The 27,733-nt window shown below is 37.0% G+C and overlaps 1 protein-coding gene across 2 annotated transcripts in view; it reads left to right on the forward strand.

The window, feature by feature from the left end:
* Nucleotides 1-27,733, forward strand: part of LOC131065989 (gamma aminobutyrate transaminase 1, mitochondrial) — a 210,430-nt gene that overhangs the window by 101,996 nt on the left and 80,701 nt on the right. For both annotated transcript variants that reach the window (XM_058000646.2, XM_058000647.2), the window contains 7 exons: nt 663-760; nt 1,227-1,319; nt 17,097-17,170; nt 17,290-17,328; nt 17,647-17,735; nt 17,847-17,923; nt 18,045-18,119. In XM_058000646.2, coding sequence (XP_057856629.2) covers nt 663-760; nt 1,227-1,319; nt 17,097-17,170; nt 17,290-17,328; nt 17,647-17,735; nt 17,847-17,923; nt 18,045-18,119 — 545 coding nt within the window. The remainder of the gene's footprint in view (nt 1-662; nt 761-1,226; nt 1,320-17,096; nt 17,171-17,289; nt 17,329-17,646; nt 17,736-17,846; nt 17,924-18,044; nt 18,120-27,733) is intronic.

Raw genomic sequence — 27,733 nt, forward strand, 5'->3', positions numbered from 1 at the left:
CAACGTATGATGCCTTGACCCTCAATCATGAAATAAAGTTACATTATAACTTTATAATATGACCTTTAAAAATCGTTAATGTTTATTTTGATCAAATAAACATTAATATTTCCATAATTACCCAATAATACTGAACGCCGTCTGAACTGGGAACTAAGCAGATGAAGCTGCACATGACCAAACGCCTTACTAAAATTGTAAGGGTCCCCCTCTATCAAATCCTGACTTACTATAAATAGTAAGTTGAGCATACGGAGTCCAAAAGAACCCAAACGAAAGCCAAACCCGCAAAACTCTGACCGCTGGAGAAGCTGCATCCCTCAAAAGGACCCCCTAACCAACCTTAGCCTATGAGGGTCAGGAATAGGCTAATCCCACTGAAGAACAGTAACAAACTAAAAAGGCGACATTAGATTTTTGTATGGACATTCTAACCATACGAATTTCTCGTCTTTAGTTTATTCATTTATCTTTTGTATGCTTTAGGGTAAGCCAAGAGGAAATACTGAAGTGTGCCAGATAATTGGCACCTTTGTCTTTGGAGTCTTTGGAGTCTTTGGTTATACCTTATAAGGTTATTATACTTCTTTCGCACTACACTTTATTCTCGCCAGGTTTGTTGAGATAAATATTTTAATATATGGCGTTTCTGGCTTTTTCAGGTGGAAATGAACCACGCCTTGTGGCAGCTGCAACAGAACAACTCAATAAATTACCATTTTATCACTCTTTTTGGAACCGTACCACTGAACCTTCGCTGGTATATATGTTTATTACTTTCCTTTGAATCAGAACTCCTTGGCTATGGTCTTTTATATCACATATTAAATCTGACGGATGGAATTCAAATGATATTTTGACTTTTTTATTCAATTCTATATGTTTTAGATTTAATGTACTATGTATACCACAATCCTAGTCTCTAGATACTCTGGACCATGACCATGTGTTTGATTGTGTTTGGATTGAAGGTGCCTTTTATTTGTATTTTTATAGAATGCCACTTAAATTTCATTTTGCTATTTTCAGAAATTAGTGTTCTCTTTTTGTTTTCTCTGTTCACCATTTTTCTGGTCAGCCATTTGTTTGTTGTTTCCATTTATATTCACCTATTTTCTTTATCTTTTTCATCATTTCTCATGAATTCATGAACAAATGGATTGATCACTTTGTTTTTCCTCAAATTAAATATTCTGACTTGTGTTCTCTAATTTGTGAATTTGCAGGTTCTTGCTAAAGAGGTCCTTGACATGTTCAAGGCCAAAAAAATGGCTAAGGCTTTTTTCACAAATAGTGGCTCAGAAGCCAATGACACTCAGGTCTACAAGTCAATCCCTAATTTAAGTTTTGTATTTTTGAAGTTATCATTTCTCATTCAATGTGCTATTTTAATAAGCACATAGTATGTGAATTGTTTGCATGAAAATCTTATTTTTGCATTTCATTCAAGCAAACCTAGGTTAAAGTCTTTTCTCTAAAGATTAAGATTACAATTCTGATTATTGCTTCATTGGAGTAGATGTAGTTCATTTATTACCATCTTTGAAAAAAATCAATATTGTGGTAGGCCTTATTAATAGTCCGTAGTAGCTGACATTAATGTCTTATTGAACTTTCCCTTGGATCCACATATAAATAACCTGTGATCCTATTCATTCATTCTCACCTATCTATTATTATATTCAATGTGGAGATGTAATGTCCCCCTTTTTTGGTCCATTCCAATATTTTTAGAAACTCCAATATCCTTAGAGAGTACCTATTTTTCCAAAATGAAGATGGCAGTGAATTCTTGGAGTCAAGATTAGCACTATGATACTTTCTATGTGTGAATCTGACATTTGGGGAGCACTCCAAATCTTTTGGAGTAGAAGATCATCCTTGGAAAGTGCCAACTTTCAAATGGACATTTGTCCTATGTACTTATGGTGTTGATGTTGAGGTCAGCAATTTTATTTGGCCTATTTTAATATTTTCTGTAAACTTTGGTTGATATGTGGAAAATAATTAAGTTGTTAAGGAACGTTTTATATTTAATGACAACTTATGTTTGATTAATTATTTTATATAAGAATGGCCAGTTTAACTAAGTGAAATTTAAAATGGACCATAAAAGTTGGATATTATTAAAAGATTATAAGTCACTTTTGATGGAAAATGAAAAGTTGGAGAAAATTGTATTTTATCATTTCCAAAAATAGTGTATAAAAAGGAGGTTTGAGAAGAGAAAGTTCACTCTGTACATTTTTATCAAGACCCAGCTTGTGAAGGTTTAACTTTGTTCATCTATCTTGCCCTAAGATGAAAAACCTTTAGCAAAGAATGGGTTTGAGGATGAAAACCCTCCTAGCCATTTGAGTGAATTCATCTAGGGTTCATGATGTGTTGAATGTTTGTAGGAGATTTTATCATGTTGGACTTGGGATAATTTAATTTTGAGGGACTGAAAAATCATTTGCTTGGAAATCATATCAGGATACAAAGAGAAGATTGAGTACTGGCTCTACTGATATACAGGTTAATTAATTTGTTTTTGTTGGCCATATCACTTTATGGTTTGAAATCAGACCTGGCTACACTTATTGTTGCTCATAAGATGGTCATACAACAAAGAGGGTACATGAGGTTTTGAAGGGAGGCAAGGTACTTAGGAATCTGATTTTTGGACTCCATTCATTGACATTTGCCACATTACTCCACAGCAGGCTGCCATGTCTCAGCAGACTTCTAGTGAGATGGCAGCCATTAACAAGGTTGTACCAGTCTGAATTTTGCTGCAGCAGAGTGGGGATAACCTCAAATTCATCTAGAAGTAGTGCATCGGTTTTGGATCAATACCATAGCCGGTCTACAACAAAGGGGACTGTTGACATAATCCTTTCACTATAGCTAGCATTCTGGGTATCATTTTATCTAATATTCACTTTATATGATAATTATTTTACAAAATGTTTCTTTTATTGTGAAAGATTTCTGGATTAAACTGTGTAAAAACTTTTGCAGCAATGTTTCGGGTCACACTCCGTGAACCATCATCGGGATGAGAAGAATAGTTGAGATGAACCATTCGTGAAATTTTTCATCAATGTTTCGGGTCACACTTCGTGAACCATCATCAAGAGGAGAAGAATAGTTGAGATGAATCAACCTAATGATGGTTCATGGAGTGTGACCCGAAATGTTGATGCAAAAGTACTTACACAGTTTAATCCAGAAATCTTTCACAATAAAATGTTTCTTTATCGATTGTTGATCAGAGGTTGAAAATAGTAAGAAACTATAATTGTTGTATTTTGGCTTGCAAATTGGTCACAAAATATGTATGTATGTAAACCAACACTTAAATGTATGCTTGGGATTCTCAACAAGAATTGATGGAGTTAACTGCGGATAGTTGAAGTGACTTTTGGAGGGATAAGGATCTAAATTTCAGAATTGATAGTGCTAATCTATTCCTTACTAGCCATCTTGCGATTCCATTTGTTAATTTATAAATGGATTGGATAGAGATTTTAAGTAGAGATTGGAGCATTGATACTATGGCCACTCTTGGGATTATTCCTTGGCAAAAAATAAATCAGTTTTTTAGTTTGGGGCATGCTATTTGGTTGTAGATCAGTCACTTCACTCTATGGTTTGCTCTCATTCACGGGAGTTGGTACAATCTATTTTGTTTAAAAGTAATGGTTTTTAGTTGGAGATTTCTTGGAGGTGTTTTCCGGCTACTTCCAAGTTAATTTTGAGAATTGCAAGACTCAACTTTCATGTTTGTACTTGGAGATTTCATTGGTACTGTTGTTTTCCTCTATGTACAACACTTAAATTAAATTGTACTTAACTGATACTGAACTGATTTCAGTCATGAACAACAGCTTTATTGTTTATTTCAAACCTTCTAGACTCGGGGAGATCATCTTATGAAGTTTTGTTGTACACTTTGACAGTTTATCTTCGTAGTTGGTTCAGGACAAAGAACTTTTATATGCTATGGTTCATCTATCAGAGGCCCTTGGAGTTGTAATAGTGAATGTTAGCACCACCCTCCACTTTTTCATCAGTCTATACATGACTTTAGTCCTTGACCCGCATATCAGTTGGATGCCTTCTTCTTATGAATAGTTGAGTACTTTATGGATGTGGCTGGTTGGTAGAGGTGTTTTCATTATAGGAGATGATTCTTCAGCCACTTACATACTCACGCCTCCCATTTTTTTAGTGAGATTTCAGATTCTTTATTGCTGCCCTTGTTTTTCTACATTGTTTAGGGTGGCTTCAATCTATGGCTAGATTGATTTTGAGCTCTTGCAGATTTCAGTGCAGTCAGTTGTGGGAGATCTTCTAGGAATAGTTCAGTTATTTTCCACTTCCACTTGGGAGAGTATTGGTCACTACAGTCACTTATGATGTTAGTATGCATGCTTCCAGATGATTATTGGTTGATTGCAGCGAGCTGGGGTTGTTCGCATACTCAAGTTTCTTCCTTTGACATTTGGAGATTAAGTGTCGATAATATGATTTCAGTTGGTGATCACAAAGACACTACTTGGTTAGCTGATTTCAAAGCTGGATATGCTGTCAACCTCATTACTAGTCCCTTGAAAGTGATAGATCAGTGTTTTGTTTGGGACTTAATGAGGAGATATACTCAGGATTGTGGTTTTGAGATGATTAAATACTTCTTTCAATTGCCCAGGATCATGTTAGTTACAAGGATTGTAGTTATGCATCTTATTGGGTTGCTTGAATAGGAGATGTTTCATGTTGTGATCAGAGTGGCACTGTGCCAACATGGTGGTTCTTTTTTGAGATTGACTTGGAGCCCTAGGATCACTTTGATTTGTAGTCCAATGGTTGCTGGAAATGGGAGAATCAATATTGACTTTCTTGAGCTTGTTCCTATGGTGTTTTAGTTCAGTTATTTTGGAGAGCAATTCCTTGTTGAGTTGACCAAGTTGGTGTAGTTTTTGATTGCTCTTCTTTCAGGAGTTTTTCAAGTTACTTGTTTGTGTACTTTGTAGGACAGTGTTTTCAAAAGATGGTGCTACAAATCTCCAGAGATGAACTGGGACCATTCTTGGTTATAGGCTAGATTAGTTTAATGATTGTGTAGTTGCTTTGGCATTGCTTGAGGACAAGCAATCTTTGGGAAGGGTGGACTCTTGTCATGTCCCCTTTCTAGAGTGGACATCAGAGACAGAGGAGTTGGCCTATCATTGGAGTCTCGTAGGCTAGCAAAGGTTGATGGGGACTCATTCAGTGCATATAGTGATTGGATTTTGGCTTTACAGGTAGTTTGGAGCCAGTTTGGAACAGTTCCTAGATTTTAGGGGGCATCCCTAAATTTTAGGAGGTCGTGACAGTTGCCAGTCGTGAGGTTATTCATGACCTTGTAGATGGTTTCAGTTTTAGGAGATTTGGGTGTGTTTCCTAGTTTCTAGGAGCATCCCTAGATTTTAGGGATGAGACTGCCAGTTGATCCATGATTTTTGACTTCAGTCACAGACAGTTGGCAGGTTCCGTTTCAAGCTTTTGGAGTCATTTGAGCCTTCTACAGCTATTTGGGATATATTTTTAATATATTTAAATATTTCCTAAGTTAGCGTTTAATTATTTAAATAAGGCTATGTTTATAGCCATTTTGGAGTAATAAGGGGTTTTTGGCATCATCTGGATGCGTATCCCTTGGTGTAATAGCTCGTTGGAAAGGTCTTGGACTTTTCTAAATATTTCTCTCTTGACTCAGATCCTTTCGGTGAACGGATCTCTTTATATTTGAAAAAAAGGTCATTTTCTAGGCACTTGGCAACTTAAAATGAGAAATATAACATTTTAACCCTAAACGCCCCATTGAGTCACTTTTAGGGTTCGAGCTAAGTGGGAAGGTGTTATAAGGAAGTTGAGACCTAATTCTTATTATCTTTTACACATTTTACATCTTGGATTTGAGATTTGGCTCTGGAAGAGCTTTTCAGCACTGGGACGCCAACCCCAATGCCTTGCCTGTTTGGGACGTAGGCTCCAATACAGTGGTTTGGATTTGTTTGCAGCTATTAGCATCTTGGAGATTGTACGATATTCTTTCTAGAGGTTCAGCGATTCTGACAGAGTTCAGCATGGGGTTTGGGGTTTCCAACTAGTTGGGTGTACTTGGCAGCCGTACGGCTGTACCTGGCAGCCACTTTCCTTCCCACGTGCAACACTTGGAGGGCTGGAATCTTGCCGTAGCTTCATTCCTGGTTATGTTATTCTTTCAGCATCCAGGTTGGGATTATTCCTGATTGTAATCTTCCTGAAATTATTGGAAATCTTCATCTGGTCAAATATTTGATTTTATATTCAGAAATCTGCCTTGAATCGAATTTGTTTTGGCTGTATATGAACTTCATTTTCAGTACTTTGTTCATGTACTTGTACTTCATTATTTACTTGTTGAAAAATCATCAAAATACAAAAAGAATCCAACCCTTCTGCAACTTCTGTCTATTTCTGAAAGAAAATATTAATAACCAGGAAAAATCAATTTAAAATAATAAAAATTACAGCAGATTAGTAAAAGAGATCCATCAGGGATCTTTCAGCTCTAATGTCCCTATTTTGAAGATCTCTAGTAGTTTATTTGTCTCTGACTTTCTGGGTTTGTGTCAGCTTGTTTAGAGGGGTAATTTGATGTTACCAGTGAGCTTAGATGGTTTAGAGGAGTCATATGATGCTTTCAAATTTTATTTTCGACTACTAGTTTGGGCTCCAAGATTCTTAGAGGGAGTGCCTATTTTTAGTTAGTCACCTAGTCAAGTCCATTTATCATCTTTTATCATTGAGATCACCCCCATGCAATCAGATTTCAATTTTGATGCATTCCGACCATTGTTGCTAATTGTTGCATTAGTGAGCTATATTTAATTATTTTCACTAAGGTTGCCTTTTTAATTAAATTTATTTATCGAGCACCTCAGTGTTATATCTTGTTGGAAAAAGAGTGAAAAGTTTTAAATGATGTATGCTTAAAAGTGACTTCAAGTGTCAGAAATGTTTTAAAAGTAAATTAAATTACTTTTTCGAGTTAAAAGGCTTAATAAATCAATAAAGCGATTTTAAAAAGGAGTTTCTCGAAAGTTCCCTAGAAGGTTTATAAAAAGGGGAATTGAGACCTCATTTGGTATGTAGATTTTATTATTTGTAATATTTCTCTTTGAGAAATTTGCATGGTTTCTTGAGTTGGATTTGGTTGAGTTCAGGTTTTGTGAGGACAAAAACCCTTGCAAGGAACATCTATGTTGGTGAAAGATCCAATTTGGAGAATTACTCAGTGTTTTCACATAGAGATCACAGTTGGGCTTCATTGTGAAATATTTTAGTTGTATTTACAGTCATGAACGAGCAGCAGATTGAAAGAATTATTTGCAAGTTTATTTCCTTAATTTGCTGGCTGTACAATCCAGGGAGTGGCGTGAGCATAGAGGAAGGTGGTGCTTGGGGTTTGAAAGGCTTCCATTGCTGTTTAGAGGCATTTAGAGTGTGAACTACCATTTCTATCCATTTCATGACAAGTGTCAATTAGTTGATTTCAATACCAATTCAGTCTATTTAATTGTTGTATTTTCTAGGTATGTTTGAACTAGATATGTAATGCTTTTTAATGACCTAGGCTGCTCTTACTTTTGGGAAAAAGTGTATTTTCAAATCAAAAATAAAATTTGGAATTTTCAGCTTCATATGTTTTTGAGTTTTGTCAATTTTCTGAGTTGTTAAATTGCTGCAAGTTACTTTATTACCTGCACTTTGTTTATCATCTTAAAACCATAGCAAAACACAAAACAAACAAAGAACAACTAAGGCAAAATAGGGCAGCATATTACAAACCCTCATAGCTAAGCACCAAGTTAGGGAGAGACACCAATCTCTCCTTTAGGATTCACCAACTTCCAAGCCAAAACTATGTTTCACCTTCTTGGATGTTGCACTTTCAATGGATGATGAACAATTAGATCTCTTCAACTGTTATACTTTCTTTCACAAAATATCTCATAAATCCTCCTAAAGTCTGTTCATAAACCTTCATAAACATACAATATCCTCTTAACTTTTCTCATGAAATCTTCATAGACCTGCTCATAAAATCTTCACCAATCTGCATATATTCTTCTTTTAGATCTGCAATAATCTTCATATAATTTTGCACCAACTCTCTACAATACTCGTCATATTTACTTTATAAATCTTATCTTATTTCTTCAAGGGTCTGCTCTAAAATCTGAATGATATTCCTTTTATTGCTAAACCCATTTGTCTATTTGAAAGATCTTGTTATATATTCTTTATTGCTTCACTCACTTATTCACAAATCTGCTTGCACCTGTTATATATATTTGTTTGACATATACTAAGATCTTCCTTTTATTCTTCTTGTAAATCTGCTTCATATATAATGATATCTCCTTGTATTGCTTTATATATATTATTCTTATTGCTTTTCATGCACTATTGATAGATCTCCTTATTATTACATTTATTACACTCTTATAAATCAGCTCAAGTCGGATTTACATCTGTACTTAAATCTGAATGATGTTTTATTTCATTGCTATTCACATCTGTTTGTTTTTGTATGTTATGTATTTTTATTCTCACACACTTTTCTCCATAGACGTAATTTTCACAATCCACAAACCCTATTTATATGTTCACAAGGAGACGTATTTCTTTGAAAACAGATTCCATTTAATTTATCATGCCCCTTTATTATTATTAACAAAGTTGATCGGTGCCTTTTGTGAGTAAATAATCGCTGTGTTTTTGGAGACTCTAATTACAACCTTTTATAAAATGTAATTGCTTCTCCTTAAATTTCTTAATCGCTGTCCTTATAAGTTTATCTTTTTGTCTTTTTCTTTGTTTCTTCTATTCTATTTTGTCTTATATGCTTTTCTGAATTTATTTTGATCGTTGTCCTTATTTGATTAATCATTGGTCATTATCAATCTGAAAATGCAATGGTGTGATGCCATCCACAAGCAACCATGCCAAATTTCTCTCCATTTATTTTAGCCACCGATTCTGGAATGAATTGATCATTTCTATCAGCCAAACCTAAGTTACCATAACAGCCCCAAGACAATTATCAAAATCCTCAAGAAGAATCATGATGACATCAATGACAATGTTTTTCCTTAATCAGGGCCCATATACTTTGACATCAATAACAACCAATGCTAACAATATCCCCCTTTGTCAAACATAATTCTCTCACTTTTCTCTATCTCTCCCCCTTTGACCTAAATGGGAAAGGGATGCTCATGAAACATCTATCCACAAATAGATAATGGGAATCATGTAATCATATTCTTAATACTCCAATGTAATAGGGATACAGTTCTCCGCTCGTTGTAGATCACCTTATGCTTCCCCTTGCTAGTGCGATCTTCTAAGCATAGCTAATGATATTCAAATCACTACCAATGATGTACACACCATCAAGACAATGCATATCAATGAAGAAGTAGCAATCTTGGCTGCAATGAGTTTAGTTGACTACACAAGATACTTCACAATCAATGAAATACGAGCATTGTGAACATAGGAGTTTCACCATCAATCATGCACATAAGTCTTCCATCCATCTAAATACTTAAGCAAATTTACTCTCTTTTTTTTTTTCAGTTTAAATCTCTCTCTTAAAAGGATGAATAAACAAGCAAATGCTCTAAAACAGAATAAGTCACCAACACTTAAATGATTTTATTATTTTTGGCAGCATCAAAGCAACAATTTTCAAATTCTTCTAATCCATCCTTTACAAATGAAATGAGTGGAGCTTGTATAATGCTCTCAAATACAATGAATGGAAGATTGAATCAAAATCAAGGGGCAAGATCATGCCACCTAAACCCCAATTAGAGTTTGTTACAACAAAATACCTAATTTATTGCAAATTATTTAAAATCAACCAATGGGAATGTGACATCCATTTGGCAAAAAACTTCAAGGAAAAATCCTCCAATGAGAAAAATAGATGCCACATGGGATCATTCAAACTTTCACCTAGGATTTTATTCCCCTTATCTCTTTCCTTGATGCAAATTCAATGAATCTGGACAGTATGCATTCAATTTTGCTAATTGGAGCATTAGGCACGACTTTCAACTGATCTTCCATGAAGCGGCCAAGGCAGTATCAAAGATCTTCTCCCATTCTGCCAGAAATCTTGAGTCTTACGAACAAGTCTCATGGATGATTGTATTCCTCCAACTGTCTCTTTGAAGGTGGACCGGCTGTCCCAAAGAAAATGCACCTTACTCTCTCTACTAGTTGATCAACAGCCATATGAACTTCCTTTTTCATTTCCCTTCCAAGTGTGATCAGCCACTACCACGATTTTATCATGTATCACACTTGTTGCATTTTCCACTTGAGTGCAACCACTGTTGATATCCTCAAACATGATCTTCGTCATTTGGAGCAAGTTATACCAACGCTAGAAGTCATACTGTTATCCTTCAACACTCCAACATTCACCAAAGTCTGCTTGGGTAAGCTCATCAATGCTTGTAGTCTCGAGATGGTTTAATCTTTGGTGAAAGTGAAAACATCATAAGCAGCCATGAGGACTTGAGTCCTGTTAAGAACACTTGACACTTTATCAAATATGCTCACTGGCTCTTCTACAAATGCATTCACTTTGTTGAAGGAAATTTCCATCCCATTCTTCAATACCTGCATTGAAATCCTCATTTGTTCTAAATTATGAACTAAGTCTAGAGGGAGCAATGGTGGAGGCATGTTTGAAGGATCATTTTGCCTTATTGGTTCTCTTAGTCAATGTAGATAGTTTCTCAAGCCATTCATCTCTCTCTCTTGAGCTTCTTATTTTTCTCTACCTCAATCTTCAACATATCATGAACTATCTTCACTATGTCATTCAAATCTTCCATTGCCTGCTCAATGGTGGGAGGACCTATTCAATTGTCTCCAAGTTATACTCATCTATTGTGATCTCATCTTCTAGCTTGTTTACTCTTGGAGTGGCAATTTCTATAACTTGAGATCCTGTATTATCCTTTGTAATCTTGGATATCTTGGTGGCTTTTTTCTTTTTGACTGTCTCTTGAGCTCTATTCGGGAAGCTATCCAAATCATCTATAGGCTCCTCTTCTATTGCTATTACTTCTTTTGCTAATCTCTCCTTATGCCATGTTGGGATAGCCGATTGTTCCTCTCCCACTTGCACCTCCTTGAGCTGTTGATCTTCTCAAGGTGAAGTTACCTCATCATCATCATCTTTCTCTATTTCCACATATTCATCTTCGGTTGCCTTATTGGTAGGTTGCTCCTATGTTGTTGGATTGTCTTGTACTTGGGATTGCTTCCCTTTATCTGTCTTCTCACATCTATTATCTTGAATTGTAGACTCCATGGATTCATTCACACCTTGATCTACGTTTCCCTTGGATGGTTGACTTTCCTTGGCGGCTGTTTGATTCATTTCAACTTCGTGTATAGATGAGGCACTATTAGTGTTGGTGTTGGAAATAAGCCACACTCGAACTGACGATGGATTGGTCCAAGAGGGGCCAATAGCTCAATGGTAGAGCACTCCAACAGTGTATGGAAGGTCCTAGGTTTGAGTCCTAGCTAGTCCATGTCTCAACATGGTATCAGAGCCAGGTCTAGGCTAGGAGCCCCAAGCACACGAGAGGTGTGGCTTAAGGGGGGGTGTTGGTGTTGGAAATAAGCCACACTCGGACCGACAATGGACTGGTCCAAGAGGGGCCAGTAGCTCAGTGGTAGAGCACTCCAACAACGTATGGAAGGTCCTAGGTTCGAGTCCTAGCTAGTCCATGTCTCAACAATTAGAAGGACAACTTGAACTTGATTTATGCATGTTCTATTTTGATCCTTACGATTTCCTTTCCTCTTAGAACCTCTGGAGTGAGTTGACTGGGTAGCACTTTCACTCACGCTCATACTTTTGTTTCTTCGTCGGATGAGTCTGAATCTCCCAGCAAATCAAATGTCAACTATGCTTTTTGGCTCTTCAACTTGTGAGTTTGAATATCTGCCCATCGTCGTGTGTAGGCCAAGGTTGGCTTCATTAAGTCTCCCAAATCATTGATCTCAACATCAATCCAATTGACTTCCACTTTTTTGTCTCTCTCGATCATAATATGCTAGAGGCGCTTTCCATCATCCTATACTTGATCTGGAATGTTGAAAACTCTACACATCTTGATGATGTCAATCGGCAACCTAGAACACATTTTCTTCCTTATCTCAAAATCCTCTTGGGCATTCATCCAATAATCCTTCAACTGCAGCTTATGCTTGTGCCTTTTTCAATTAGCTCTTCTCATGTTGCCATAAGTATCAAAGTTTTCTCTAGAAGAATACGGAATGAGGGATAAGATCTCAACTCTTCTTTCGACTTCTGAGCTGCTTGTAGAGATGGTCACACTTCTATTGATTGTCCAATTGAGATGGGAAAAGCAATCCTTGTCTTGTGTCTATCCTTCTAAAACCTTGTCATAGGTGATCAATTGTCTCACTAGCTCTAACAGTATCATCTTGTCGATACGGTAATGTGGTAGCGTGTATGACGGATAAGAGCATCCTTGGACTCTTATATAGGTAAATTTGGGAAATTGGATACACCAAGCATTGTACTTACTAACTCCTTCACTTGCCGGGATAATCTTTGATGGATGCCGCCTTGTAGTGTTCTTGTCAAGTGCATGGTGAAAGAATCATTCACCCTCCTGAAATGTGTCTTGCTAGGGTAATGGAACTGTGTGTAGGATTCACATGCTTTCATTTCTCTGGATCCACTTCCAATTGGGCCTCTATACATCAATCTTGCATATTCGTGGGCTCTGGCAAGTGAATATATGATGTATGAACTCATGTAGAATATTATAGTGCATTCAAGCCTTTTCAACTGCAAATCAAGGTTGTTACTTATGATTGTCACCCAATTGATCTTTTCTCCATCGGCTAACACTACTTATATGAAGTAGAACATCCATTTCTCAAACTGAGATGCTTGAGAACTTCTTATAACTCGATTGAGCAAAGTGATCAAATCACCAAACTCTTCCTTGAAATCATTTCTGTGAAGCTTGCTGGGTATCTTGGATATGTTGGCCTTGCTTTTCAACATCCAATACTTGTTGATTATGCCTAGACATTTGTTGAGATCACCTTCAAAGATCGCTTGTGCTCCTTCCTTTCTCTTGTAGACCATGCCATTATGATCGAATATGTGGAAGGCTTCACTGATGGCTGTCTCGGATAGGTAGGCAAGGATCTTTCCATCAAGTGCCACTATCTTTCTTGCGTTGGCATCATAGTGTCTGGCACACTCAACTATCAATTCATTGCATTGGATTGTCGGAAGGAAGCTTGCAGTATCCCGCTCTTGATCATCTTCTTTGAAAATCCGAAGAGCTTGCTTGTGTATAGGGGACCTTGAAACTTCTTCATGTTGATCCGACCTAAGTTGGTGTCTACGATATTACTCCACAATGATGTAATCTTTGACTCAAGCATCACTCTTGTCGAGTCCTCCTTGATGAGGGTTTGCCTTGGAACCGCTCTAGCCTTCGGGGCTGCCATGCTCAACTTGTAAGAAATACCTAAGCTAGGGTTTTAACATGATATTAATGTTTACAAGACTTAAATTAATCAACTAGGTTAGCGACTTTCTCTCTAAAGCTGATAATTCACTTAAAATCTTCATAAATTGCCAAACCCTAAGCCTTCATCCTAAAACCCTAGCTTTCAAAATTAGATTTCACTTGAACATACAAATCCTCATGAATTTTCCATTAAAACATGTAAATGATCAATTCAAGGGGTTTTAAAACATGATGTAAAAGATATTTTCTTTATTGACCGAAAATCCTTCAAAACCCTAGCCTGTAGCTGCATCAGCATCAATCTTAGGTCTCTTCGATTGTTATACTTTCTTTCACAAAATATGTCTCACAAATCCTCCAAAAGTCTGTTCATAAACTTGCTCACAATTTCTTCTTAAATTTGCTCATGAAATCTTCATAGACCTGCTCATAAAATCTTCACCAATCTGCAAATATTCTTCTTATAGATCTGCAATAATCTTCATATAACTTTGCTCCAACTTTCTGCAATACTCTTCATATTTACTTTGTAAATCTGCTCTTATTTCTCTTCAAGGATCTGCTCTAAAATCTAAATAATGTTCCTTTTATTGCTACACCCATATGTCTATTTGAAAGATTTTCTTATATATTCTTTATTGCTTCACTCAAATATTCACAAATTTGCTTTTACCTGTTATGTATTTCTGCTTAATGTAGATTCAGATCTTCCTTTTATTCTTGTTGTAAATCTGCTTCATATATAATGATATTTCCTTGTATTGCTTTATATATATTATACTTATTGCTTTTCACGCACTATTGATAGATCTCCTTTTTATTACATTTTTCCACTCTTGTGAATCACCTCAAGTGTGGTTTTACATCTGCAATTAAATCTGAATAATATTCTATTTCATTGCTACACACATCTGTTGTTTTTGTATGTTGTGTCTTTTTATTGTCACACACTTTTCTCCTGAGACGTTATTTTCACAATCCACAAACTCTATTTATATCTTGATGAGGAGACATGTCTCTTTGAAAAGAGATGTCCATTTACATGGTCATGTTCCTTTATTATTATTAACAAAGTTGATCCCTGCCTTTTGTGAGTAAATAATTGCTGCTTTTTTTAAGACTCTAATCGAAGCCTTTTATAACATGTAATTGCTTCCCTTTAAATTTCTTAATCGCTGTGTTTAGAAGTTTGTCTTTTTGTCTTATTCTTTTTTTGTCCTATTCTATTTTGTCTTATATGCTTTTTGACTTTCCTTTGCTTGCTGTCCTAATTTGATTAATCATTGCTCATTAGCAATCTGAAACTGCAATGGTGTGATACCATCCACAAGCAACCATGGCGAATTTCTCTCCATTTGTTTCAGCCACCTCTTTTGGAATGAATTGGTCATTTCTATCAGCCAAACATAAGTTACAATAACAGCCCCAACACACAGTTATCCAAATCCTTAACAAGAATCATAATGACATCAATGCCAATGTTTATCCTTAATCAATGCCCATATACTTTGACATTGATGACAACCAATTCCAACATAATTGAGTTAGCATTTAAGACTTACTATCATGTACTTGATACAATCGAAGTCTAGAATAGAAGTATCACTTATACAGACATTTTTTTTACTCTTGCCACTTTCTCATTTATGCCATAAGGTTTTCCTATTAGTTGAAGCCATGAAAGTGTGGCTGCCAATTGAGATACCTTTGATGATATATGGATTTTTAATGTCAATGTGAAAGCTATTAATGTTGAATCATATGAATTCACCACATTGGCATGATCTCACCTTGGGTTCTGACAGATCAATTTCAAAATTCCTAAGAAACAGTTGAGTACTATTATATGTATTTAAATGCTATAGATCTATGAGATGTCATAGATTTAACTGTACCCTTTGGAGAGCTAACATCAAGAAGCGAATTTGTGTGAAAGAAGCCAGAGGATGGTTACGAGGGCTATAGATACCGGCATGATATTGCACTTACGAATGTCTGATTACCTATCATAAATATATATTCAGTAACAGTAGGAAATAAACAAAATCTTGAAAGAATGATTGGTACTCACAAGGGCATACATATCTGCATGGAGTGGTTACAATCATCAGAGACTAAAGTGGAGGATGTTCCTCTTTTTCTTGATTGCTGATGAAGGTAATAAAAAAGTAGGAACCAATCTAAAATCCATACATGTTAAAGGTATAACCAGTCACTCCTCTACCTTCATACCTGCACAATTCAGTTTCATTCCTCTGCCCTTACACCTCAATGATCCAGTCCCATTCCTAATTCTGCAGTATCTACTCGGGTTTAATTGCATTGCTGAGTTGATTTCTAAGCCCAAAATGCCATTTTCATCTCCCAGCCTTGCCCATAATGTTGCAAACAAAACCCAAATCTTCCAACCTAACTTTCATCACCTTGGCACCCACTTCTTGCTCCCAGAAAACTTGGAAGCTATGAAGAAGAAGCCATTCCCATGCATCCACCTGGTTGCAATGTTGAGAATATGAAATACTCTCCAAATTCTTCAAATTTGAAGGAGTCCTCCATCTACATAATGTCGCTTGATATGAATGACTCCTTCAGTGGACCTCCTTAAGGCCCTTGAAGTGCAAACTGCCTAGCAAGGTAACACCCAACATCTCTTCAACTTGCTGCTTAACAATCTCCAGATAAGCAGGGCTATCATAAAGGTGATTATCTGCTGTCTGTCTAACCGAGAAGATGGTCTCTTCATTTGTATGTTGAGAGAAGAGGCTGTTCTTTCTCATCCTCTTTAGCAAAGCTTTTCCATTAAAAGGTCTCACTCTCCCATGAGTTTTAATTGCGGTGCAGGTGCTTCAATATCAAATGCTTACCTTTTTCTTTATCAAAAAATGAAGTTAGATGAGATTTCTTGAAAGGTGTATGTTGTATATAATGAGAACTATCTCTTTTCTTTCAATTATGTTTCATAATTTTCTTTTCTGACATTGTTCGTTAGAGCTTCAATATCTATGTCACTTAACTCCATCGTGGAATTGTGAGATGTTGGATCTGTTTTCTGAACCAGTTGCTTTAGTTAAACAATTGTTGGTTAGGTGATACGGTTAGTTCTCAAATATTTATAGTTGACCTTCAACATATATAGTGACGGCTTTTAATTACATTACAAACTAGTTTTCAAATACTAATAATTTTGTAGTTTATCTTCCATGCATACAGAGATGGTTTTTAGTTAGATTAGAAATCAGAAACTTTGCTTAGTTATAATTAGTATTAAATTCTTCTTTTACGTGCTTTTCTATTAGTAAGGCACCAATATTATTCACCTATCCATGCTCAAAAGAGCTACTTTATTTCATATTTACAATGATTAACTATCTACTAATATTGACCAATCTCATGTATATGTCTCAAATATTTCTTACAGCTTTCTAAACATAGCTATATTAAATATCGAGTTGGATGTTTTTTGCACAGGTTAAACTGGTTTGGTATTATAACAATGCTTTAGGACGACCAAACAAGAAGAAATTTATTGCTCGAGAGAAATCGTTAAGTGTTTTTCCTAGTTGCTGAAAATTCTAGTAGTTGTTGGAATGTCTAGATTTCTAGCTTTGTGTTAAATGCAAGCAGTGATCTGAAATTTCCGTTCATCCAATTTTTTCGACAGGTATCATGGATCAACACTAGTGGCAGCCAGTCTGTCCGGGTAAATCATTTTGAGGTTCATTTTATCTTATAATATCATTATATTTGTGCTTGTATGTGAAGATTCTCTATTGGCCAAGTGATAAAATTGGGTGGCCAGTGAAGATATTTTCTTTCTCAGAGAGAGTAGTTTAATTTATGCAGTCACGTTGCTTCCACACACTCAGGTATTATATGGGTCTAAATATATGCGCCACACAATGGAATATGAATCTACTTTGTTTGTCATACATTTGCCAAAATAATATTTTATCTTAATTGTTTTATGATGGTTTATATTTTAAGTTGTTTACTATTAATGTGCTTGTTCTTTTGGCAGGCTAACTGCACTTCATAAAAGTTTTGATTTGCCGGTATCATTTGTACTGCACACTGACTGCCCCCACTATTGGCGCTACCATTTGCCAGGTTTTGCTTCAGTGACAACCATTTTTTGTACTAAATGAATCTGTCCATTTGATAAAAAAAAGCCTATTGATTTTCCATGTATTGATGTTGGCCACACAATTTATATGGCAGGTGAAACTGAAGAAGAATTTGCATCAAGGCTAGCAAATAACTTGGAGAAGCTTATTTTGAAGGAAGGCCCGGAAACGGTAATTATACTCTTGTCATGTGAGAAATTTCTGGAGGTGGTTGGTAACCTAGTTCCTCTCCATCGTTTGATATATGTTTTCTAACTGATAATCCTGTTCTGTTTTGATTGTTTTCTTGCAGATTGCTGCATTTATTGCAGAACCTGTTATGGGTGCTGGTGGAGTAATTGTGCCTCCTGCTACATATTTTGAAAAGGTCATAATGAATTTAGTTGAACAATTGACATGCATTATTACCATTTCAAGGGGTTTCTTTGTCATATCATTGTGGGATAGCATACACAAGAATAGGATGATATATGCAAAACTGTTATTTTCTTTCTTTGTAGACATATATGTTAGAAAGCTATCCTTATGATTATGCGACATTTACTTTCAATTTCAAGTTGGTTTAGATGGTCTTTATTTGCTAGTTGATAACAAATGCTTGTAACTTAACAATATTATTAATCTCTGCTTCTATTCTTGAAGAAAACAAATGATGAGGTCACTATTGCAGTCACTAATGACCCCAGTAATTCTAACTTTATTTGTATTCACCTGTGATCTGCCATCAAAATTGAATTTTAAAATGCTCAGATGAAGAGGTAGTTAAGCATTCTAATTACTCTGTGAAGTGAGGCATGAAATAATGAAAAAGAAGCATTTCAGTTATGTGAATGACTAAATTGTTACATTCATAGATTTAAACCCATTACTCTCATTTTTTTGTATAGATTATAGGTGTTACCCAAATTTAAGGCTCAATGGTTTTTCTTGTCTTAAGAGACAATATGATAAAGATGAAGGTCACTGTATGAAGCACTGTTATTATATCTATCTACCCAGGAGTCACAATTTTCATGGATATAATACATATTATTTTGTAGAAGTGTCAAGGGAAGGAAAAATATTCCCAGATAGTTTCACTGTATGTACTATGAATGGACAAAGCAGGAATATTTTCAGCTGCTGCTTGACAGTTGGGTCACCTAGTGTGATCAATCCAGCCTGTGTTGGAATGAATTTGCTGAAAAAAATCTTGTCACAAAGGAATAACCATATGAATTATATGTTTTTGGGCCACATTCTGAGTTCCTAGAGTTGTCATAAAATGATGTTGACCTGCTGACAGGTTCAAGTGAGGATTTGTTAAGCATCTGATTTTGGGCCACATTTCTCCCATGTCCTGGTGTGTGACCAAAGAACATTGTCCTTGTTGTGAGAGGGGCCGTGTCTTCTTTCCAGCTCACTCATCATGATTCCAACTTGATGTAGAAGATACAAGCCTGCTTAGGCTATTTAAGTTATTTTCCAATTGCAGTCATGCTCTGCTGTATATTAAATATAGTCAACCATGTCATGAAGTCCATTTTCTGAAAGTAGATGTTACAACTTTGTTATGTTCAATGTGCAAAGAGGTCTAAAACTATTCTATCTTCCTAAACATCATACTTTTGTTCGTTTCCTCACTGTGTAATGCACATTAAATATCTGACTACTTTTATTTTATAATTGGTTTGAAGGTTGTATCAGACGCCAATTACCCATTTCTATTTTAACAATGCTTCTTATTGTATACTATAATAATCATACTTGCTACAGATCTATCTCTGTTTCCAACTTTTCATGCCTAAGTATTCAGTAATAGACATATGTACTTTACTAACAGAGTTATTTCAGTTGGATATCCCTGAATTCATAATTTAAGATGACCTAATCCTGTAATCAGAGAATATAATCTTAAACTAGATTTAATTTTATAAAATATGTACCTCTATTAATCTACCAGATGTGAAGCTGAACCAACACAATCACCAAGACTTCTCACAAGCATGTAAACTCAACAAACGTTTCTCCATTAAAATCTACACATACCACGATATGTGGATGTGGCGGAACTCGTACTTCAACTATTTCCGGTCAACACAGAATAGAATGCTAAGTATCCTATCCTCTCTTGAATAAGGAAATCCCTAATGCTGTTCTGAATGATCAATGGCGATAACCTCAAGGATCCAAATGTCAGGTCTTGATGGCTTAGGATAACTCAGCGGTTTGACATGTTTTGTTGGAAAACACAAAGGGGCTTTCGTTTACAACAAACTGGTGTGCATCTAACGATGCCTCGATTCTCAAGCTGGGACAAATAAAAGCAAAAGAGAAGGGTTTTAGGGATCATAACTACAATGTTTAATAGGCTGCCCTATTTGCTGTAATTTTTCCTCAAACGAACATGAGGAATTTTGTCAAACAGTTGTCATGCAAAAACCCTTCGTTCTGATTTCTTCCCTCTCACTGAAATGTTTTGTGGTTTTGTCAATACCTGGTGTGGTTAGTGTTTTTGGTGTCTTCATACCATTCTACATTTTGTCAAACAATTAAACATCTAACTTATTTTGCAAAATGAAGAACTATCTAGGAAGCATTATAATATTGCATTTATCTCAGCTGTACATTCATGAATATCAACATAAATCTTTTCCATACTTGCACAACGAATTTTCCAGAGGTACATGCATTTCACAACACAATTTGAGAGTTTAAATATCATAAAATGTAGTAATCAAACCCATAGAACCTGGAAGGTTTTTCCGCGACTCATTCAATCTGCAGTGGCGACATTGTTGCAATCACCAATAGTGAGTTATTACCAATGTTTACCATACATATCGACCCTAGCATTAAGAGGAACTGTTATCACAAAAGCTTGCACCCTTGCTGAGCTATCAACTCAGCAGCCTTGTGAAACATGGAAACAACCCCGAAGTGTGGGACCTTGCGCAAAGGGGTTGAATCTCTAGAGAAGGCCGACTTCCTTCTCAATCCAGGTGCAGGTGTTGAACCAACTCAACACTTCAAAACTAACTCTTAGGCTTACCCTAACAAATTGCAGAGGTAAAGGGAAGAGTGAATGCTTGAAATAAAAGGAGGTGATGCACCAAGAAGAGATTGTTCCTCTCCCTATCAAAATGGCACATGGAATCAATTGAAGTACCCAAGAGATGCATAAACTTCAGTTGCATGAGTAACCCAAACGCATGTATGGAGGTTAGAATTTGCTAAGTGTCAAGGGGGGAGAAGGATTCCCACAAGTCACACTCAGAAAAACAAGTTGACATAGCATATATGTAGAGAAGAGCCACAAAACGTACACTTATGATGAAGGTAAGGAAACATACATAGCATGCATAAGTTGGAGGAAGGCAAGAATGTAATTTCAATTCTTTCAAAGGCCAATGGCCAAACTTACAATTGCAGAAATGCAAAAAATAATTATAAATCTTCAAGAGAAGAGAAAGAGCATAGGAAAGCTCAAGGCAGTAGGGAGAGAACCCCTTACAATGAGGCTTAACAACCTTTATATAGAAAAATGGTTACAAGAGTGATCATGACCCCTGTATGTTAGTCTGGAAGTGCAGGGAAGTGCATGCACCAAACTTGTACATGCAAGCAACCTAGCCATACCCACAAAAGGCAACTCTAAGAAGGAGGATTTACTAACCTTCCAAAGTCAGAGTATGCACACATGACATAAGTCACTGCAACAAGCATGGCCTAGGACCTCCTTTAATGGAAATCCTACCAAAAACATTAAATGCACCACTGTGGCTCCACAAAAGAGAGTGCATAAGTCACCAAAATTGTCGGAGCATTTAAAGCCTTGAGTGTCGATCACGCCATTCGGAAGTGTCGCCAGTAGGAAAGAAGTCTGGGGACTTCGGAAGATCGGACTCCCGAAGTGGGAAAGACAAGGAAAGAACTTCGGAACCTCGAGGTTCCAGAGTTCCGAGACAGAGAGAGGAAGAGAAGGAAAGGAATTTCAGAACCTTGGGGTTCCAGAGATCCGGGGAAACTAAAGAGGTAAGACAAGGAGGGAAGGAACTTCGGAACCTCGGGGTTCCGGAGTCCCGAAGAGAAGAAGGGGAAGCAAAGGAAGTTCCAAAGATAAAAGGAAGAAAGGTTAGGGGGAACTTCAGAACCTCGCGGTTTCGGAGTTCTGGGGAAGGGAAGAAAAAAGAAAGGAACCTCGGAACCTCAGGGTTCCAGAGAGAAGAAGAGAAAGGGAAAGAAGGAGAGAAACTTCGGAAACCTCGGGGTTCCGAAGTTTCGAGAAAAGAAAGGAGAGGCAGCAAAGCGAAGGAACTTCAGAACCTCGGTGTTCTTGAGTTTCGAAGAAGGAAAAGCGAGAGAAGGCAAAGAGAAGGAACTTCGGAACCTCAGGGTTCCGGAGAAGGAGAACAGGAGAAGGCAAAGGGAAAGAACCTCGGGGTTCTGGGGTTCTGGGGAAGAAAGAAAAGGCCAAGAGAGGACCTCTTCCGGACAAGGCAACACTTCACACTTCATGATTCTTCTGCTTTCTCTTTGATCAACTAGGGCAGTGCTGGTCCATGGATTGTATCTCTGATCGGTTCTTACTGATGGACCAAGGGTGTCATAAAATGACAATAGGAACCAAAACGTCACTCATAGCCCTATACGTCTGCACTTGCCAGGTATTCAACAACAAACAAAATCCACACCCAGCACACATAGTTGCAGCCATATAATTTATTCACGCCCAGCACTAGGGGTTACACCTAGTTAAGAAGATCACGCCCAACACTAAGGGTCATGCCCAATTAGGAAGAACACACCCAACAGTAAGGTTCTGCCCAAGAAGATTATCACGTCCAGGACTAGATGATATGCCTAGGACTGAGATTTGTGCCCAGCAATAATGAATCTTTCTCAACAATAAACATAATTGTCTGGCTCAGAACAAACCTCTAATGATTCCCTGTAATGTGAATACCATGGGCATAACGAATCGAACATTCCTTGCTACTAGACGCCCAGCCTCATTGTTTCTGTTAATAATTACCATTTCCAGCCCTTGCTCAACAGTCTCTGCAAATTGAGTTGGTGCAATATCAATTCCCAGTACAAGGTATAGAGTCTCCATACATGAAAGGTCTGTAGTATCTTTCCAACCAATTCCAACTGTTATAATACAGCCAATCCCATGCCATAGAATATTTACTCTCTGCAATTTGTTTTCAGATCTCCCAAGCTTGGTGTTTCATAGGTGTAGGAAATGTTACCCATGAAGGATTTCGTCCTCAAGAGCCCAAAAGATTTCCAGAAGTATTCCATAAATACAAATCCCAAGACACAATTTCCCCCATGTCTCTCTTAGCATTAAAGCTCTTATTCATAACTCTATTTGGGCACAATTCCCAATACATCATAAATGTGGGATAAAGAATGTCATAATAAAATATTAATATCCCTTTGTGTCTCCACAATGAAAGGGAACTTTTAATTTTTCCCTTAAACATTAGTCCCAGCATTAAATAATCACTCAAGTTAAATATTTAAATTTGACTTTAGGAGCTTAAAAGTTAATCGCCCAATTAATTAATTACTCACTAAATTGGCAACCTCGATGAAGAATTAAATGCACGAAAATACTGACATCCAAAAAATGCTTCAAATATTTCAAGTCATTGAACTGTAGTTGACTTACTATAAATGTTAAGTATTTGGAAACCCTGCCTAAACACCTCCGATTGGCCTAAAATTGAAAAACACCTAGGCCAAATCCCTTATTGATCCCTATAAAGTCTTGGTTAGCCCTCGGGACCAAAGCAAAATGGGCTAACGACGCATAATCTGATGTCAAGCTAAAATGGGGACATTACAATCCGACCCCCTTGAATTTGCTTGCTCTCAAGCAAACTCACTGTAACCCCAAAGTTAGTAGCTCGAATCATGCTGAAACTCAACATAATCCCAGGGTCCCAAATTAATCCAGTAGATACGTAACACCAACTACTCCGAGCTCTGTCATGTTGATCGCCTATACCAAGGACGTTCCGCGAACCTCCACCAAAGAAGGTAATCAGGAACTACAAAAACTGAATCATCTCCCTAGGATGTGGCTCAAAGAAGGTATCAAAATGAGAAACCATGGGATTGAATTCTGGAATGTCAACATAGATTGTCACAATCCACTCAATTGTTGATCTGCTACTCATAGTGTGTGCAAGGTCCTGAAACAAACTCTAAACGGATCCACCATGTTGATACTGCTAATAAATTTATAAGGCACTGAGAGGGGGGGTGAATCAGTGCTAAAACAATTCTGCAATACTTCAAAAACCTTTACCGGTAACTACTCAAACAATCTTCTTAAGCAGATTTAACAAATCATTCACTCAAGTGTTCATCAATATGTAAACAAACTAAAGATATCAAATGCTCAAATCAACAATGCAACCACCATATGAACACGAAGATTTTTCACGTGGAAACCCAAATGGTAAAAACCATGGTGGGAATTATCACCCACAAAATATTTGCACTCTTTTGGAATGCGCTCGGTTAAGAGCTTACAATATGCCCGGTTAAGAGCAAACCCTATTAGGAGTCACCCGATCAAGGGATTTTGCCTCAGCCCTGTTAGGAGTAACCTTGTTAGAGGATTTCAAACTCAAGTTAATGAGCCACCCAGTGAAGGGATTTATAATATAACACCTGTTAGGATCTACCCGATTAAGGGATTTCAAACTACTGTAACTGTTAGGGAACAACAGGGCAAATGATCTGATTACAACACTTCCTTGCTTGCTAGTACAAATCCTTTTCAACACAACTTTGCTACACACATGCAAACACTTCAATCTGGTTTGGCAACACCTTCTCCCCAATCTACTGACATAAAAACTCTTCTCCAACTAACTAAATACACTTTTCAATTAGGTCGGCTACATAACCCTAACAAGATACAATGAATTTACATTACAAATCATTACAACAAATTTCTAGATGATTTCCGTCGTTGAATGATCATCGCATATCGATTTGGTAAGCAAGCAAACCCTTGTTTCATTCTCCTAAGCACTTTGTTGTTTCCCAAGAAATCCGATCCTTGTACACGCTCAAATGCAATCTTATTATTACACATGGATTCTGACACATCATCACTAAGTTATGATCATGATAAGATCCACCTCCAAACCTTAAATCATTACCGATTAAAGATCTGTTACCGGTATTCATTCTTCTTCACAAAGTTCATATCAGTCAATTATAACTCACTCAATACACTGAATCAGCTGATGTGGTTTGGAACATAGGTGCATGTTCCTGTCTTCGACACTCTTGTTCTGAATCAATGATGTTGCTCATTAATGCCACGTAGTTGGAGAATTTGTGTGGTCTTTTGCTTTCTCTAAAGGTACAAATGGGAGCAGCAAATTTTTCAGCTTCTTGCATTGTTTTTCTGGCCCATAGTGGTCTTTTTCGATTCACTATAATATCTCTAGGACCATCGGTGGGGTCCAGTGGTTCAGTTGGTTCATTATCTTCTGGTATTTCAGTAATCTCCCTCTGAGGCTCAAGGGAGGGATCAACTTCCATGTCTTGAGGAGGTTCTGATTCTTCATCTTCAGCTTCCATATGATATCCTTTTGATCTTTTGAAAGCAATGTCCTCTTCAAAGATCACATCTCTAATAACATCGATTTGCTTTTGTCCGGGGATGTAGATTCTATAGGCTTTGGATGACTCACTATAACCTACAAAAATTCTCTTTTGCCTGAGGGTTCAAGTTTAGCTCTTTTCTCTTTGGGTATGTTGATGTAGACAGGGCATCCAAATATCCTAAGGTGACTTACTTCAGGTTTTACACCTGTGAAGGCTTCTTTGGGAGTCATGTTTTGTAGGATATGGTGTGGGCTTCTATTTTGGACATAAACAACAGTTTTGGAGGCTTCTGCCCGTAGGGAGATTTGAAGGTTTTGATCATGCAACATAGCTTTTGCTGCTTCTACAACAGTTTTGTTTTTTCTTTCTGCCACCCTGTTTTGTTGAGGGTTGTAAGGGACACTAAATTCTCTTTTGATTCCTGCCTCCATACAAAAATTGTGAATGTTCTTAGAGGTATATTCTCCACCATTGTCTAATCTTAGGATCTTAATTCTTTTCCCAGTAATATTTTCTACTAAAGATTTAAATTCTTTAAACCTGTTTAGGACTTCTTATGACTCTTTAGACTTTAGGAAGTGGATCCAAGTCTTCCTAGAGTAATCATCAATAAAAGTTACATACTGCAAAAATCCACTTAGGGATGGCATAGACATAGGTCCACATAATTCAGAATGTACAATATTTAAAATATCTTTAGATCTATTTTCTCACTACTAGGAAAAGGACGTTTTATATTCTTCCCTAAAGCACAACCTTTGCAAGTACCTTCTTTTTCATTGTGGAGATGAGGAATGCCTTTGACCATTTTTTCCATGTAGTGTAATGCCTTATAGTGCAAATGGGCAAGTCTTCTATGCCATAGTTCATTTGGATTTGGAGACTTTGTCATCAAAGCTTGAGTGATAATGGTGGAAAGTTTGTACAAACTTTCATATCTATGTTTGATTTCACGTGCCTTCTTGATATGAGAATTCTTGGGCCAAGCAAGTACTTTTCCTTTAGAAAATGCAACTTCATAGCCTTTGTCTTCTAGTGCTGAAATTGATACAAGATTCCTTTTAATCCTAGGTGCATATAATACATCACTCAATTGAAGTGACATGTCGGATCCTAGTTTCAAGTGAGCAATGCCTGAACCTCTTATTGGATAACTGGCATCATCTCCAATAGTTACTTCAAGATTAGTTGATCTTTCAATCAAGTTGGAGAGATTGCTTCTAAATCCCGTGATATGTCTAGAGGCTCCACTATCAATTAACCAGGTGGTGTTATTGTTCAAGGTATTGCTTGATAATGCAGAAATAAATAGAAATTCTTTGTCCTCAGGTGTTTCATCGTGAACATCAATAGTAGAGGCTTGCTGATTGAATTTGGATCTGCAGTCCTGTTGACGTGTCTAAAGTCGCATTGCCACGACTTCATCTAGCCAATGCAGAATAGAATACTAAGAATCCTATTCTATCTTGAGATAAGGAAATCCCTAATGCTGTTTCAATTGATCAATGGGGACGACCTCAAGGTTTCGATTGTCAGGTCTTGACTGCAGGATTACTTAGTGATTGATGTAATTTGCTGGGAGCACAAGGGGACTTACGATTTTGCAACTAGTTGGTCTGCTACGATTTTCAGACTACGAAAGAAAATCAAAAGGGAAGGGTTCAGGAAGCCTAAGGACAAAGATGATAACAACTGATGTAGCGAGTAGACAGATTTCGATAAACCAGTTCTTGTTGTGCCAGAGACACCCTCACAACTAGACAAGAACAGTGCAAGCTCCAAGGGATGAAGGATTTTTTAGACCGGAGAGACTCATTTAGGCACCCAATTTTGGGGCAGCCTAAGACGAACACCTGCAGTTGAACTAAGCACAGTTTGGGTTCAAACTAACCATGCACGGTGACCTACAATCAGCAGACCCCCAATGGTATGAACCAGAAATGCATCAAATACCCCTCCACACTTCACCTTTAAAATCCCTGCACTCTAAAATTAACCAGCTGAAAGAAACCATGCAAACAGACTAAAACAAAGACAACAAACACCATATTTCAATGTTCATATATTTGCTTCAGCTGCCATTACAACAATTTCTGCAGCATCTCTATGCTATGCCTAAAATTTAACCTTCTAACTTCTAAAATCTAACTACAAAATTCTAACTGCTAAAAATTCTAACCAGAGTCTAACCCTTTACAAAAGAAAGGCCTCTGCCTTCTATAGATCTTTACAATATGAATCAGAGGCTAGGATGGATTGCGTCCAAGGGTCCTGACCTGCCTTCCAGAAACTGGCAGCCTTAACCCATGCCAATTCAACTCTTAGTCATCCATCCAACCACAATCTCAACTACCTGCCACT

The sequence above is a fragment of the Cryptomeria japonica genome, chromosome 3 (genome assembly GCF_030272615.1).
Source record: "Cryptomeria japonica chromosome 3, Sugi_1.0, whole genome shotgun sequence".
In the NCBI taxonomy this organism is placed as follows: domain Eukaryota; kingdom Viridiplantae; phylum Streptophyta; class Pinopsida; order Cupressales; family Cupressaceae; genus Cryptomeria; species Cryptomeria japonica.